The sequence below is a fragment of the Microsporum canis genome, genomic scaffold (assembly GCF_000151145.1).
Source record: "Microsporum canis CBS 113480 supercont1.8 genomic scaffold, whole genome shotgun sequence".
NCBI classification, from domain to species: domain Eukaryota; kingdom Fungi; phylum Ascomycota; class Eurotiomycetes; order Onygenales; family Arthrodermataceae; genus Microsporum; species Microsporum canis.
Window position 1 is genome coordinate 494,187 of NW_003299162.1, and position 14,965 is coordinate 509,151.

Sequence of the window (14,965 nt, forward strand, 5' to 3'; positions counted from 1 at the left end):
CACTCGGGAATGCTGGCACCGGTGCGGAGACGCTTGCGGAGCTCAGTTCCGGAGATGTTGAGGGTCTTGACACCCTCTGGAACCTGGTCGTGTGGGCGGTACTCATCGGTGTCGGGGAGGTAGGTGAGCATCTGGAATTCGACAACCTCGATACCGAGCTCATCACGGTACTTCTCAACGAGGTGCTGGGCGTCGTATGGGCCGTACATCTCCTGACCGGCAGAGTTCTTTCCTGGACCAGCGTGGTCACGGCCGACGATGAAGTGAGTGCATCCGTGGTTCTTACGGATGATAGCGTGCCAAAGAGCCTCACGGGGACCACCCATTCTCATGGCAAGGGGCAAGAGACCGAGAGCGGCCATACCGTTGGGGTAACGGGGGAGAAGAGCCTCGTAGACACGGACACGGGTGAAGTGATCAATGTCACCAGGCTTGGTGAGACCAACAGTTGGGTGGATGAGAACGTTGGCCTGACGGGCACGAGCAGCGCGAACAGTCAATTCACGGTGAGCTCTGTGCATGGGGTTACGGGTCTGGAAAGCAACAACCTTGGTCCAGCCAAGCTTGTCGAAGTGAGCACGGAGCTCAGCAGGGGTGACTATTCTATTGTTAGCTCTCTATTACTCAAAGAGAGAGAGAGAAACAGGTTCGCTTACATCGAAGACCGACATAGTCGTAGTGGTTGAGCTTGTTGACGGCCTCGAGCTTTCCACCAACGTAGAACTCCTTGGTGGTGTTTTGGAGGTAGACGATGGCAGGGTGCTCTGGGTCTCCACCGAAGACGAGCTCACCTTCCTTCTTCCTGTTGCAGGGGTTAGCAGGGATGTCAATAGGACGACGGACGGGAAATTAACGTACTTGTCTGGCCTGTAGACATCCTCGACGGTGATGATGGCAATGTTGTTCTCGTCACGGAAATCACGGAGGGTGATACGAGCACCAGGCTTGATACCCTTCTCCTCGATGGCCTCCTTGGTGACATCGAGGTTGATTGGCATGGGGAAGAGGTTTCCATCAACGAGGCGGGACTCAGCGCAGACACTACATGGAATTGGTCAGTAACTGTGTCCTGAAAGTCTATGGCCCGGAATGCCACCTACCCATCGTAGTCCTTCTCGTTCATGAAGCCCTCCAGGGGAGAGAAGCCACCGTTGAGGATGAGCTCGAGATCACAGATCTGACGCTCAGTAAGGGTGATGGCAGGGAGGGTCTCGGCTTCAGCAACGAGCTCATCGTGACGGGGGAGGTCTCTGGCGAAGAGGTCCTTGAGGACACCACCATGAGGAGGGTTAGACATGATGAAGGGATTAGATTAGATGGTTTCTTTTTGGAAAGGGAATGAAAGCGGGAGGAGTGGAGAGAGTAAGATGAGGTCGATTGCTGAAGGAGGAGGCGATGCAGAGAAGAAGAGAGGATTTGGAAGAAAAAGGCGGAGGAGGAGGCCGTATTTATGAAGACTGAGAGGTCGAAAAGGCCAGCGAGATGCACCAGAGAGGAGAGAGAGGGCAAGCCGGAGATGCCAAAGGGAGTCCAGAAATGTAAAACGCTGGTAGCCGGGACCCATGGGCGATCCACCATGTATCTGATACTTCATCTCCCAACCATATATGGCCCAAAGCGGAAGTATCGGGTACTTTCTGGTCTCGCCCTGACGTCAAGACAAACGCCCTCCCCGATAAAACGAGCAGGCCCGCCCTTAGGTCAGCCACGGATGGCGTGCTCTGCCAGGCCTTGGCGCGCGGTCTTTCTGCCGTTTCATGCTCACCGACTGCTCGTTCTATCGTGCTCACGGGGTCTCTCGGGCTTTTCAGTATCAAATTGTCAGCGTCAGCGCGGAGATTTTACTCCCACCATAGCAGCAAAATATCTCACTCCAACTCTTCTGCTTCACCTTGTTGGCTGCTCCGCTGGAGCGTCGAGGGGGTGATTGATCCCGATCGGGAACCAGGTGCAGCGACTGCGGTATCAGAGTGGCAGCCTCAAGTGTCAACAAGCCTGTCCTTCCAGGGGGGGGTACATCGGTTTCAAAACCTCTGGTTCTGGATCGTATTCGAGCCTCTTTGATTATTCAGATATCCATGCATATCTCTTTTCCGCACCCCCCTCACCACAAACTAGCTCATGCACCCAGCCCTGTTCCTCTCCTCGCTCAACGGCGGCTTGACTGTCCCTCTCTGCCCTTCTTGTCTGGCAATTCATCGGGCCGACATCCTATTTCTTGTTCGTAGCATATAGCTGATACACTTTTTACTGCTTGTTTCGGTTCAAGGGTTGGCGATGCGCGTTCTGCTCTGGTGGATACATATGTATAAACCAAGGTAGGCTATAAGATTAATTTGCGTTTCATCTGCGCTATAACTCTGGCGATTTCATTGCAAGGCCATCGGTATTATTTTCGTCGAGCTCCGTAGTTTCCGTGTAAGGGTCCTGTTCTGTTCGAGTTCACTGGCTGTACTCGGCCCGGATCGTGGAACACGGCGAGATCCTCGTCGTTTCTTCTTTTCTTTTTTCTTTTCTTTTTGCACATCCTTCTTGTATTTGCTTTTTCTTTCCCCTTGCTCTCCTGTCATTGCTTTTGATGCGAACCAGTGGCGGTCGGGAGTGCAACAAGGTCGTGTAAATCATTCTCGGATGAACTGGTTGACATTCGGGATCCGCCTGTTACATGCAGAAACGTTAAAGAGCTTCCAGAGGAGATGCATTCTCGCTTCGTAGTCCGGACTCCGTATACCAGTTGCACCCTCATTGGCCTGATTCAAGCTGGTCTGTTCAAGATCTATTAATGGCCTCTTTGTTATCATGGAGGCTTTGCAACACTCCCCCCGTATACGAGCAGTTGCAAAACGGGTAGTCCCCTGTTGAAGAGCACATTAGAGCTCGTGTTTCATACGGGTCTACCGTGCTCTGCAAGCTGGTCCTTGGCTTATCTACTATGTACAGGCTCTCCCTCGTAAGCCGACACAGATCGATACGATGCCCTCCTATAGACAGGGGGAGGAGGGCCCTCGATTTGCGTATCGTATCGAGACAAGCCCACTATATCTCCACACATGTAGACAATCTTACATCATCAGATGAGCTCCTCTGGGGCAGTCGAAGCAGTCAACTCGATCTACTCTGCGCCATTGACGTCGATGAGAGGCGAGTTTCCCCTGCTAGGAGGTTGAGCATCGTCCAGAATATCACTGTCGGTGTGCAGCTTTCACCGCAGAGGCATCTCAGGCAGCCGGAATGGCTCCAACTGCGCGGAAGAAACAGCCCACCAAACCCCGCAATCCAGCTTCGAAGCTGTATGAATCTTCAGAGACCAATTGAGACATGAAGCCATGTTCGAATGACACCCTATACCAGGTATCAAGATCGAACGGTCGACATTGACTTGAGCTGGTGAGTTGATGGGAGATGTTGCGGTGAGCAGCTAAGTTAACGCGACCCGGCGGTTAGCTGACTTTGCTCGCTTCGTTTTGCCTCCCAGGTGGATGCCGATAGAAAGGCCTGAACGCCTTCAGAGGGATGATGTCAAGAGATCTTCTGGATTGTCCTTGAAGTCGGCAGTTCTCGTGGATCGTAAAGGATCAATTTGCGGTGTGATGTTTATTCAGACGACAGACAACGACAGACGGCAGACGGCAGACAACAGAGACAACAACACCAACGAACCGTTTCGAAATGCGAGACCAAGTCGAGGATGAGTGACACCCGAAGGAGTTGCAACGTCGATAAGAGAAGAAAAAACCACGTATCAGCCTTCGTCACCATTTACCAGATACGGCCATTTTAGCGACAAGATGCATCGCAGAGTCTAGCAGCTCGGATTCCTCTCTTTGTAAAAAAGGAGAAGAAAAAGACCAGACATGATCCAGAGCTATTTGCAGCACCGGTGACAGGCCGGGGAAGTTGTTGCATCCGCTTATTGATTCGCATTTTGACTGGTTCCGGGACGTCGACGGCAGGCTGGGTTACGTATCCTCAGCCCTGCTCAGCCTCTCCCGGCTCTCAGCTCCAGGCACCGCTGTTTTTCTTTTCTGCTCTTCCTACAGAATCGACGGTGACGAGTGGAACTCGAGGAAATAGTCTATTATCGATGGATCGGGCGGTGGCCGGATGGGGGAATGCTCTTCAGTCCTTTGGGCAGATGTGCGTGTGGCTGTACTGTTGCTTTGCAATTAAGGCTGTCGTATACGGAGATCTGGCATGAGATCTGATACTGGAGCCAGATCTCTTGGTGAAGTCTTATTTAGGTAGATGGTGAGCCAGGCCAGTATCTCAGAAGGACGCTCTATAATGTAGACCGGCTAACATAAGTAGCTATATACATAGTACTCCATCTTTAGATATCAAAATCTATCAAGTACAAAATACGTATACTTGGATAATAAATCTACATATCGAGTACAAAACTACAGTACGTAATATTTGGTAGATATCAATATTAGATAAAACTCGAGATCTCCGGCTCCGGTCCGAGCAGATCGATCAACAGACGCTGCATCCGTACATCTAATGTCGGAGTTTTCAACCGTTACCATGTTATAACGCCACGCTATGTCATATGCTGTCATATCAGCAAGGAACGCGCATGGCCTCGCATGTGTATATATATACATATATGCATATATACTAATCAGGCATATACTCTGCAATATGCGATTATATGTATCAAATATTAGAACGTGCAGATACCCATCACCTCCCTGCAGCTGACATGGAACATCTTTCGAAGACAATCGAACAATCGCCGAAGCATTCGGATATAGTAAGCTTCGATGATCATCTGGGGCTCATCATGGGCTCTGCAACAAGGGTAATCCGTGATCGATAAGAGGGGGATGGGGGGAAGGGCGTGTGTTCGGGCATGAAGTCGATCATATCTGTCGGATATCACGAGAACTGGTGAACCGAGCCAAGCAAGGAGTGGCCGGGTCAGGGGCAGGGTTATATATTATCTCTCTGTGTGTTTTTACCCTTGGGGGGGTCTAAGTATATTAGTCTTAGGTGCATATTTCATGATATATGTATGAACGGAGCGCTGAAGCATCGTAGCGGCGTGGCGGCCGGCACAGAAGTGCAAAAGGTTTGCTAGGCCTGAACCTGAACCAGACTAAAGTATTGAACTTGACTGAACCTGACATGAACCTGGGGAACCCTGGGGGTTGATATAGACGCCAAGGCCCTCTAGGGTTTGGAAGTTGATGTTCAATTTGCTTTTCTATACCCGGGACGCCCGTAATCTCTGGTTGAAGCGTCATCAACAAGAAACTGGTCAAGAGCCAGCAGAAGACATATGGAAATCGTGGGAAAGAGGCAAAGGCATGGTCCGTGAGACAGCCCCGTAAGCTCGATGGATAGCTTTTGTGGAGAGCAAAGATGGATAGCTTGTTATAGCATACTATAACTGTTTAAGACGGACCCGAAGTTTGAGAGCAAGATGGCCAAAAATGGGGGGTGATCTTGGCTGGCGATCAATCAGCCTCAGGTTTCATGCTAAGTGGGAAGCGTTCCATGTCCAGAGATGTTCTTTTTATGGGGGTGTGGATAGCCGTTGGCAATGGCAAGGGCAGGAGATTCTCCGAAGATACCCTGAAGAGGTAGATGGACGAGAGACAACGAGGGCAGACAGGAAGAGACAGAGACAAGGGAGTCTTGCTGAGATGATGATATGTCATGGTATATCATCCGCCCATTATTACCACCCTCGCCACGTCTTGTCGCCTGTCCTTGCATATAATCATGGCTTCTATCGCCCCCATTATCTCGCTTCACCTTCATGCTCGAGCCGGTCAACCCTTGATAACGGCGAGAACTCTGATAACGAACACGCCGATAAGGCAAGCCAACGTCGCAGTTGCATAAACCAGATATGTAAAATAAAGTCGACATGGCAGACCCCCTAATCCCTGGTGGAATGCATGTTAGAGCGAGAAGAAAGTGTCAAAAACCGTGAGTAAGCGGCAAGACTTCTAACTTCATAGAGAAGGTCAACGCTCATCAGATAAAATAATCTCCAAGAGTATAAAAGAGAGTAAAAAACAGAGTTGAAATATTTGATGGACTGTGGGTTATTATTTTTGCAGGTTGAGTGGGCCAGCAGACCCGGTCGAACCTGGAGTGAGTTCGTGAAGCAAATTACATAGTAAGATGCTTCCTCTGGCCTGTTGAGGATGACCATCAGGGTTCGTGTGTGAGAGCATGGGATCGGACTGCAGCTTTGGTCGGCATGCCATATACGGGACAGGAAGGATACGGAGTCTCTGGGGGAATACGGTATGAGCGGGTGTTTGGGAGATTATGCTGTTATACTTAGATGAACCACGGGAGGACAGAGAAACCCCACGGGAGGCAAAGACACTCCCGGTATCTGGCACATCCCCCTATACACGACGAAACATATCAGGCCCCGTCCCGTTAGATGTCGGTATACTTCATATATACTGTGTATATGTATTCCAACGAGCAGAAGAAGAGGTTAAGTGTCAGATATGGAGATCAACAGGAGACCACAAGGAAGTGCTAATCTCCGCACGCTCCAAGGGTTGGTGCATCAGTGATCTTCAGTGAAGAGAGAGAGAGAGACAAGGTAAGACCTTCTGGAAATGTTCGAAAGGAAAGATGGGTTCGTGTTTCGCTTGTTTCGATGTTGGGCTGGTTGCTCTGTAGGGGCGAGAGAGAATGGGCCCAGGGTAATGGAATATAGGACATGGATCATGGGTTAAGGGAACCCAGGACAGGCGTGGTCTTGCTAGTGTATTGGGGCCACGAGATGATAGAGAGACAGGTTAGAGAGCCAGAGGAGATCCATGCAGGTTCATCAAGGTTATGCAGATAGATGGACGATCATCCGAGACTAAGCATTGCCACAAGAGACAGGCCTGGCAGCATAGCCAGCATAGCCCGACGTCAAATACTTTATTCCCCTAGTCGGTTGGGTTCGTATTATAGACGGGTGGCCTAGGTCGAGGTTTGCGAAAGAAGGGCCCCTTGAGGAGGTTGTCCGTACAGGAAGTCGAAGAAGCTTGATATCCACCAGGCGAAATCCTGCCAGGGAGGATTACGAAGATTAGTTCGTGTCGATATATCGAGCTCCTCCACATGAAACGAACCGTCTCTTGTCTCTTCTCCCTCGTCTTGGACCTTGGTTCCTCGTCAGTGGGGATCGTGAGAATGGAGAATGGGTTGAAACCTCATCGGCTCCATACGTCAAGGCCTGTCAAGCCTGGCAAGCCCGTCTGCCCGTCGAGGCTCCATGTTCCATCTCCATCTTGATTCTCCTTCTTCTCCCCTGGCTGACGCGGGGTGCAGGAAGGAATGCCCAGACGAACAGTGTCCTTGACATGATATCTCGACATCCACTATGGACTGCCACCCTGATAAGAGTTACCCATGCCAAACGCCCGATGGAATCATTGCCAGGCCAAATGGAAATACCAAGCGAACATGCAGGCTAAGCATCTGCCCAGCCAGGCAGCCAGTCCATCTGTCGGTCCGTCCTTCGCTCAGCTGGGGTGTCTTGTCCATCTCTCCAGAGGGAGGCCGAAGAATGCGGTCCACAAGGGATGCCGAGTGAACTGCAAAAAAAAGTATAGAAGAACCTGTGAAATTTGAACAGCAGGGCCAAGCTCTGGGCGCATCAGGCACGATAGCACGATCCTCGTCTACTGGACTGTCCAGATACGAGGCAGACGTGGGTGCTGGTGGTTCTCGACGTCTGTTGACTGCAACGAGCGTTTTGACCGATGGAGAAGAAGCAGCATCAGCATCAGCAGGGCGAGAACGAAAAAGACAGAGAAGAAGAATGGGTTACATCCGCAACGTCTCTTGATGCTATTTTAATATCTTAATCTTTTCTTTTTGCGAGTTCGGATTCGTGGATGAACTGCGATACGAGTCGTTCGCCTTCGCCCATGTTACGTTGCAGGAGGAATCTGTATATAGACGAAGATGCTATAGACAAGAAGACGACGGGCTTCGCCTCGTCCGTATACAAGAAAGACACGCAGCACCAAGTCTGTTCCTCGCTCTTTAGCTACGTCGATCGATGAGTCTGTCAAGAGTCAGAGCTTCTCTTCTTTTTTTCTTCTTCTTCTCTTCATCCTCTAATGTTTTCTTTTTCGCCTTTGCTGGTGGTTTATTTGCAGAGCCCCCTATTCGCCCCCGATCAGCAATGGGAAATATAAAAAGATCCCATGTGTGAGACACGGCCAATCGAACTTGGACTGGAGCCTTGGGAAGAGTCGAATAGGATTAATAAAGTAAAAAAGACGAAGGCCTGCATGGCGCAGGTCGACTGTGACTGTGATATACGAAACATTCTCTATATGTATACAGGTAAACATTTAATAGCATTGCTTATAATTACTAATTTGACGTCTGGAACATCTCATATCATATTTCATTTCGTTCAGCTGTCACTTGCTGCCCGACGTGTGGGATAATTTCAGAGGTGCGTATAAAGGATGGACTATACAACAGGGATACAGGGGATGGCATCCTTCAGCTCGAGTCATCCTCATATACTCATAAAAGATAGACAGAAGAACTTCCTGTAGAACGTCTGCGATGCTGATCTGTACAACGAGGAATGCTTGATTGATCGTCCGCAGAAGGCTTGTAGGAAGCTCTGTGTCACTGCTCAACGGCAACGACGGCATCAATCAGCCTCAAGGCGGAATAGTTGTAGAAGAAAAAGCACAGAGATGAAACCAGTTTGTCAGTGGTTTGTAATATATTAAAATTTTCACCTTTTCCTCATTTAGGAATCTGTTTTACAAGTCTGTGCAAGATGAGTTTATTTTATAATGCTTTTCCATTGGAGGATTAAGGAACATTCTAAGTATGTAGGTGGTAATAAAATATGTAAGAAGCATCGCCGATTCCAGACAGGCGAAGGAAACACCGAGAAAAAGGAAGGAAAAAAAAATCACAGAAATCTTTAACGCCAAAACACAGTGTATCGTAGATGTAAAGAGACGAATGGGGGAATATGAACATGAAGTGAATAATATGCAAGAATGAAGTAGCGTCAAAAAGGAAAAGAGAAAGAAACAGGATTAGACGGAGATGTGGAGGGCCTGGTTGATGACCTCCTCCTGCTTCTTTCGCTCCTGTTCCATGAGGAACTGGGCGTACTTGGATCGGGGGTTGTGGATGCCGCACTCGGTCTTGGCCTGGCCCTTCCATCGGCCGGAACGCTCGTCCTCACCCTGGGCAACGGGCTGGGTGGAGTGCCAGTCACCGACGGACTTGTAGCCCCGGTCGAGAAGGGCGTTGTATCGGAGGTTGCGGCGGTTGACGTATTCCTTGACCTGCTCGAAGGTCCAGTTGGCCAGGGGGTTGATCTTGATGAGACCGGCCTCGTCGACCTCGATGATGTTCATGTTTCCGCGCTTAGCGCCCTGGCTGCGGCGGCGCCCGGTGAGCATGGCGGTGACACCGAGCTCGCGGTAGGCGCGCTGAGCAGGCTCAACCTTGGCCAGCCAGTCGTAGAGCTCGTCGTTGGTCTCCCAGAGCTTCTCGCCGTGCTTGGCGGCAAACTCGGCAGCGTTGGAGCAGCCCGCCGGACCGTAGATGTGGAGGTTGAGGTGGGGGTAGTCCTTTTGGATACCGTCACGGAGATCGATGGTCTCCTGGAAGTGGTGCAGGGTGTCGAAGAAGATGAGGTCTACCTGCTGGTGGCGGGGGATGTCAAGCTTGGAGAGCATGTCCAGGATGACGAGGCCAGTGAGACCGAAAGAGGTCGACTGGAACAGACCAGGCAGAGAAGTCACACACCACTTGAGGATGTCTATATAAACGTTAGTATAATCTCTCTAATTTTCATACAGTTAAGATGATACATACCCTGTGGCTCGAGGAACTGGAGTCTCTGGTTGAGGAATTGAAGGTGCTGCTTGGTGAAGATGAGCTCCGGGATGGGTTCTTCGTTGGCAACGGCAGATCCGGAGCCGCTGGCGTATCCAGACTCGAGTTCCTTCTCCTTTGCATCCTCAACTGGAGCTGGGGCGGTTGGCTTCTCGAAGATCTCGTCAGCAGAGACGACCGGAGCTGAGACCGGCTCAGCAGCAACATCGTTGACCTCCTCGACGGTGGCTGGAGCAGTCTCGACAACCGGAGCCGTCTCGACAACGGTGACCTCGACCGGGCCGTCAACGACAGCGGCGGGAGCGTCAACTGGAGCAGCGACTGGCTCCTGGACGGGGGCAGAGAAGCCCTCGACAACCTTGGTGACGACGATCTCGTCAACGGGCTCGTTGGAGTGGACTGAAGCAGGCATGGTGATGAATTGGTATGTGTATAGTAGTGTAGGTATGAAAGCAAACGAGATCAGCCAGACTAGCTGTTGCTGAAGGGATATAATGATCAAGAAGAAGTCGAGAGAGAGGAGAGTGTCTTGGTCTGGTCGTTAAAGCTGCTTTTGCTGGTCGTTGATGATGGAGAGAGAAGAGAGAGAAAAAGTAGGATCCAGATGGAGGAGAAGACCCGTCCTATATAGTCGAAGGCTCTGGTTTTTGATACGAAGCGGAAGTTCGAAAGTGACGAAACGAAGGGGAGACGAAACCTAGTCAAGTCCCCATACCCTAGCCTGTCTCTTTCTGTCACTCTCTCTCACTCGCTCTGTCTTCTTTCTTTTTGCGGGACAAGATGAAGGACCATCGGCTCGCCGTGGGCTCTCTTTTGCATCTTCATTTTTGCAAAGAGCTTCGTCGTTCTCCTTGTGTTTCCGGGTCCAGGGGGCGGATGGGATCATGCCTGCTGCATATCACGCAATCCACATAAGAGACTTCAGCGCTAGACCAGGGCAGTTTTTCCCGTCGTTGCTTTTTTCTGGAGGTTCGTTTTTTCTTAATTTGCAAAAAGGATCCTGAGTCAGCCAGAGATAGAACTGCTATTCATAGAAAATGTGGTTCGTGGTTCGTGGTTTGTGGTTGACCGGTCAAAGGTCCACGGCTGAAAGGTACATCAGCCACGAAGGATCCGGGAGTGCTAGCAGTGTCGAAGCAGTGCAGGCAGAGGGCAGAGCAAGTGTCAAAAGGCCCCATATTGGCCATAGTGGCGCTCGTGTTGGGCTAACGACGGTCCTGTAACGTCCATCCATGTCTGCCATCTTCTTCTCCTTGCTGGGTGTTTCTTCTGTTTCTTCTTCTGCGTCTTTCTGCGTCTTCTCTCATCCATGTCGTTGTCGTTCGTTATTTTTTTCTTTTTCTTTCTTTTTCTGCCACTTCTCACCGGCGTTGGCCGAGGCTCAAAGTTAGATGGGTCACATGATAGAGTTATAACACATAGCTTAGGTAAGAAAGGATTCACTTACATAATCGATCACTTACCTAAGCCGATCACCTCCTTCGGTATTTTCTTTTTTTTTTTTTCCTTTTTTTTTTCTTTTTTTTTCTCTCTCTTCTCTTTTTCATGTCCTTCTTTGCGATGGCTTCATGTTTTGCGACAGACCTGACACTGCAGATACGGATATCCCAGGCGAAACAGGCGAACGCTTGCCTTGTTGCATGTTTTGCGGCTAGTTGGGGGCTCTCTCAGCTTGGAACTTGAACCTGCAACATTGATCGCTGTCCGCTGCCTCTTTTAGTCCTTTGCCCCGAACGACCCCTTTCCCATATATCGAGCCCGAGCGAGAGATATAGATAGACATTCGAGGCAAAAAAAAGATAGGGAAAAGGATGTCAGAGAGAGCTCCTCGTGGCACCCGCCCCAGTCTCCGCCATGGCTCCCTCTCGTACTCGTTCATCCACGATCACCAGCAGTACAAACCTGCAGCCTCCCCGCCCTCCTACCAGCCGGAGCTTGGCGCCTCCATCTCGGGGACCCTGGAAGATCCCAAGGTCAAGGAGAGTGGCATAGTACACTCGCTCTTCGGTGATGCTCTTGCCGCTCTGCCTGCAGATACGCCCAAATTGGTTGCAACCATCTTCTATGCCGGTCCATCTGCCTCCCACCACAACAGCTCCTCTTCGGCTGATCTGCCCAGGGCAGTTGATCCGCTCGAGCCGGCCGCTCCCTCGCTGCCTCTCGATGCCCTGTACGGCTGTCATGTCTCCCAGCTCTGTCTGACCAGCTTCATTCAGACCGTCGAGGGCCTCTCGCACCCGTACAGGCGCATGTCCAGCTCCCACAGATGTCTCGACAGGCAGGACAGCCCGCGCGTGGTCGAGGTCACCATCACTCCGCCCCCGAATGGTGACTATCTCTCCTTTGATGAGCTGCGCAAGCATGAGAGCATCTGGCGGTTTGAGCGGGCGTGGAACGTCGAGGTCGTCCTGCAGATGGAGAGCGTCTGGAGGCGCTACAAGCGTCTCGCAGTCTTCGACATGGACAGCACCCTCATCCAGCAAGAGGTCATCGACGAGATCGCCAGGGTCACCGGTGTCGAGAAGGAGGTCTCCGTACGTCTCTCCTGATAGGGGCCGGCAGCTTAACCCTTCTTTTGTGCCTATTCCTATAATATATATTTTATACCTGCCTATAAATACAGGCTAATCGTCACTAGGAAATAACGGCCCGTGCTATGAACGGCGAGCTCGACTTTGAGGCTTCTCTCAAGGCTAGAGTGGCCCTGCTCAAGGGAACGCCCGCAGACGTGTTTGACCGGGTAAAGTCCGTTATCACTATCTCGCCGGGAGCGCTAGAGCTCTGCACCGCGCTCAAGAAACTCGGATACAAAACCGCCGTTCTCAGTGGTGGATTTCAGCCACTCGCTGACTTCCTCGCCGATCAACTGGGCTTGGACTATGCTGTTGCAAATCATGTACATCACCCGCTCTTCTCACGTTGTTTTTCCCCCTTTTGTTTTTTCACCAAACATAAACTTGCATCGGTACCTGCATGTTTTGCTAATTAATGTCCAGCTCGTAATCGATGAAACCACTCAGACACTCACTGGCACCCTCTCGCCGGACCATCCAATCGTAGACGCTAAGCAGAAACGCTCGCTGCTTCGCGCGCTTGCCGCAAAGAACGGCATAGATATTTCTCAAACACTAGCGGTAGGTGACGGTGCTAACGACCTGCTTATGCTAAAGGAGGCGGGGTTGGGAGTCGCATGGCGAGCAAAGAGCATGGTGCAGTTGGAAGCGCCGACAAAACTGAACGGAGAGTCTCTCTTGGATATCTTGTATCTTCTCGGTTTGAGCGAAGAGGAGGCTAGCACGTTGATCGTGAGCTCTCCCGTTGACGAACTGTCGATGAAGGGATTGACCATAACGGAGCGGTCCTCGTAAAAAAATTTCTGTTGATATCCAAAACGTACATGCCAAAAATGTATATATCAAAGCTTTATTATACACACTCTCTCCGAACATTCTTACAAGAGAACGTCCTTTCCCTTCACGCTGTCTTCCACTGCGCCGCCGATTCTCTCCTTGGCTCTCTTCTTCAGTACGTTCTCGATGAACGCCTCTCCGGCCTTGTAACTACTTCTCACCAATGGTCCGCTGGCACAGTATAGGAAACCCATCTCCATCGCCTTCTCCTTCCACATGTCGAACACATCAGGCCTCACGTATTCGTGCACAGCCATATGTCGCTTCGTAGGTCTCATGTACTGTCCAAAAGTAACCACATCAACCTGCGAAGCACGCAGCTGCTTCAGCGCATCTAAAACTTGCTCCTTTGTCTCTCCCAGCCCCAGCATCAGACTCGTCTTCGTAATCAGCTCTGGGTTTGCTGCCTTGGCCCCCCGCAGAACAGAAAGCGATTGCTGAAAACTCGCCCGCCTGTCACGCACAAACGGCGTCAGAGCCTCGACTGTCTCGACGTTGTGCGCAAACACATCCATTCCCGACTCCGCCATGAGAGACACCATCTCCATATCACCAGAGAAATCACCCGTCAGGCACTCGACAAGAATATTCGGCGCCTTGCCTTTGATTCGTCGTACCGTCTCGGCAAAATGCCTCGCTCCCCCATCCACGAGATCATCCCTATCCACAGCAGTGAGAACGACGTAGCCGAGCCCCCATCTCGATAGGGCTTCAGCAGTGTTCTCCGGTTCATGCGGGTCAAGAGGTGGAGGGGTGCGGGAAGTCTTCACACTGCAGAATCGGCATCCTCGAGTACATGTGTCACCCATCAACATGATGGTAGCAGTCGCTGCGGCCTTTGAGCCCCCGCCCCAACATTCAGAGATGTTGGGACATCGAGCTTCCTCGCAGACCGTGTGCAGGTTTAGCCCTCTGAGATCGTTCTTTATCTTTTTATAAGACGAAGAGTCTGGAATTGGTGTCTTCAGCCATGACGGAAGACGTGTTATTTCTTTCTTTTTGCCGGCTGGTCCGACGAGGGCGGTTTTGAGGGCGTAAGCTTCGTCAGGTGAGAGAGGAGGTTCAGTTGCACCGCCTATAAAGTCAGAGAACGAGGGACCCTTGTTCAGCTTGTCTTTGAATGTTGTTGGGGTTCTTTTGGCAGTTGGCTTTGTCTCCGGAATGCTCGACTCTGGGCTGGTGGTTGCGTATGTCCTGGTGTTTGCTATGGACCTGAGTACTTGAGAGCTAGCCACGCGTATGCGGGCTGCAGAACAAACTGTAGTCGATGCCATAATGATATCTGTGCTATGTTGTTGGCGTTGTATATATCAGTATGTTCGGGAAAAGAAAAATCGGAGACGGGAAGTTGAAATGGAGTGGTTCTGATTGGCGGATTATATATTTTCCATTGAATGTTTCTCGAATAACAGGGCCAGGAACCGGAGGAAGCCCCGGAAAAGGTTGATAGCTCAATAAAGATATGTTTTACTGTTATATTCGAAGGTATACAAGTATCAACCTTGTCTCCTTCTCTAGCTTTGTCGTTGGAAGAAAAGAAGGAGGTTGAAAAAAAGTTGCGAAGAACTGATTGATAAGATCTAGATCTGATCTTATCAGCGGACCTGAGTTTCTCCGATTGAAGCATAAAATTTCCAAGCAAAAGAAAAAAAAGCTATCCGTGAGAACGGAACAACTACTCTACACCGGGCTCTCCA

General features: G+C 50.7%; 4 protein-coding genes across 4 annotated transcripts in view; 1 reads left to right on the plus strand and 3 right to left on the minus strand.

The window, feature by feature from the left end:
- MCYG_08111 (sulfate adenylyltransferase) overlaps positions 1-1,297 on the minus strand; it is a gene marked incomplete at both ends in the record, with an annotated part of 1,984 nt that extends 687 nt beyond the window's left edge. The window contains 4 exons of the mRNA XM_002842982.1: positions 4-598; positions 657-802; positions 859-1,041; positions 1,101-1,297. Coding sequence (XP_002843028.1) covers positions 4-598; positions 657-802; positions 859-1,041; positions 1,101-1,297 — 1,121 coding nt within the window. The remainder of the gene's footprint in view (positions 1-3; positions 599-656; positions 803-858; positions 1,042-1,100) is intronic.
- A 7,750-nt stretch (positions 1,298-9,047) lies between these two features.
- MCYG_08112 (phosphoadenosine phosphosulfate reductase) lies at positions 9,048-10,492 on the minus strand (the record flags this gene model as incomplete). The annotated part of the gene is made up of 2 exons (XM_002842983.1): positions 9,048-9,781; positions 9,838-10,492. The coding sequence occupies 2 exons, from the start codon at positions 10,268-10,270 to the stop codon at positions 9,048-9,050; spliced, it is 1,167 nt and encodes a 388-aa protein (XP_002843029.1).
- A 1,177-nt stretch (positions 10,493-11,669) lies between these two features.
- MCYG_08113 (phosphoserine phosphatase) lies at positions 11,670-13,226 on the plus strand (the record flags this gene model as incomplete). Its single annotated transcript, XM_002842984.1, has 3 exons — positions 11,670-12,392; positions 12,497-12,754; positions 12,855-13,226. The coding sequence occupies 3 exons, from the start codon at positions 11,670-11,672 to the stop codon at positions 13,224-13,226; spliced, it is 1,353 nt and encodes a 450-aa protein (XP_002843030.1).
- Positions 13,227-13,309: 83 nt separating this feature from the next.
- Positions 13,310-14,542, minus strand: MCYG_08114 (lipoyl synthase; the record flags this gene model as incomplete). Its single annotated transcript, XM_002842985.1, has 1 exon — positions 13,310-14,542. The coding sequence occupies one exon, from the start codon at positions 14,540-14,542 to the stop codon at positions 13,310-13,312; it is 1,233 nt and encodes a 410-aa protein (XP_002843031.1).
- Positions 14,543-14,965: the final 423 nt, after the last annotated feature.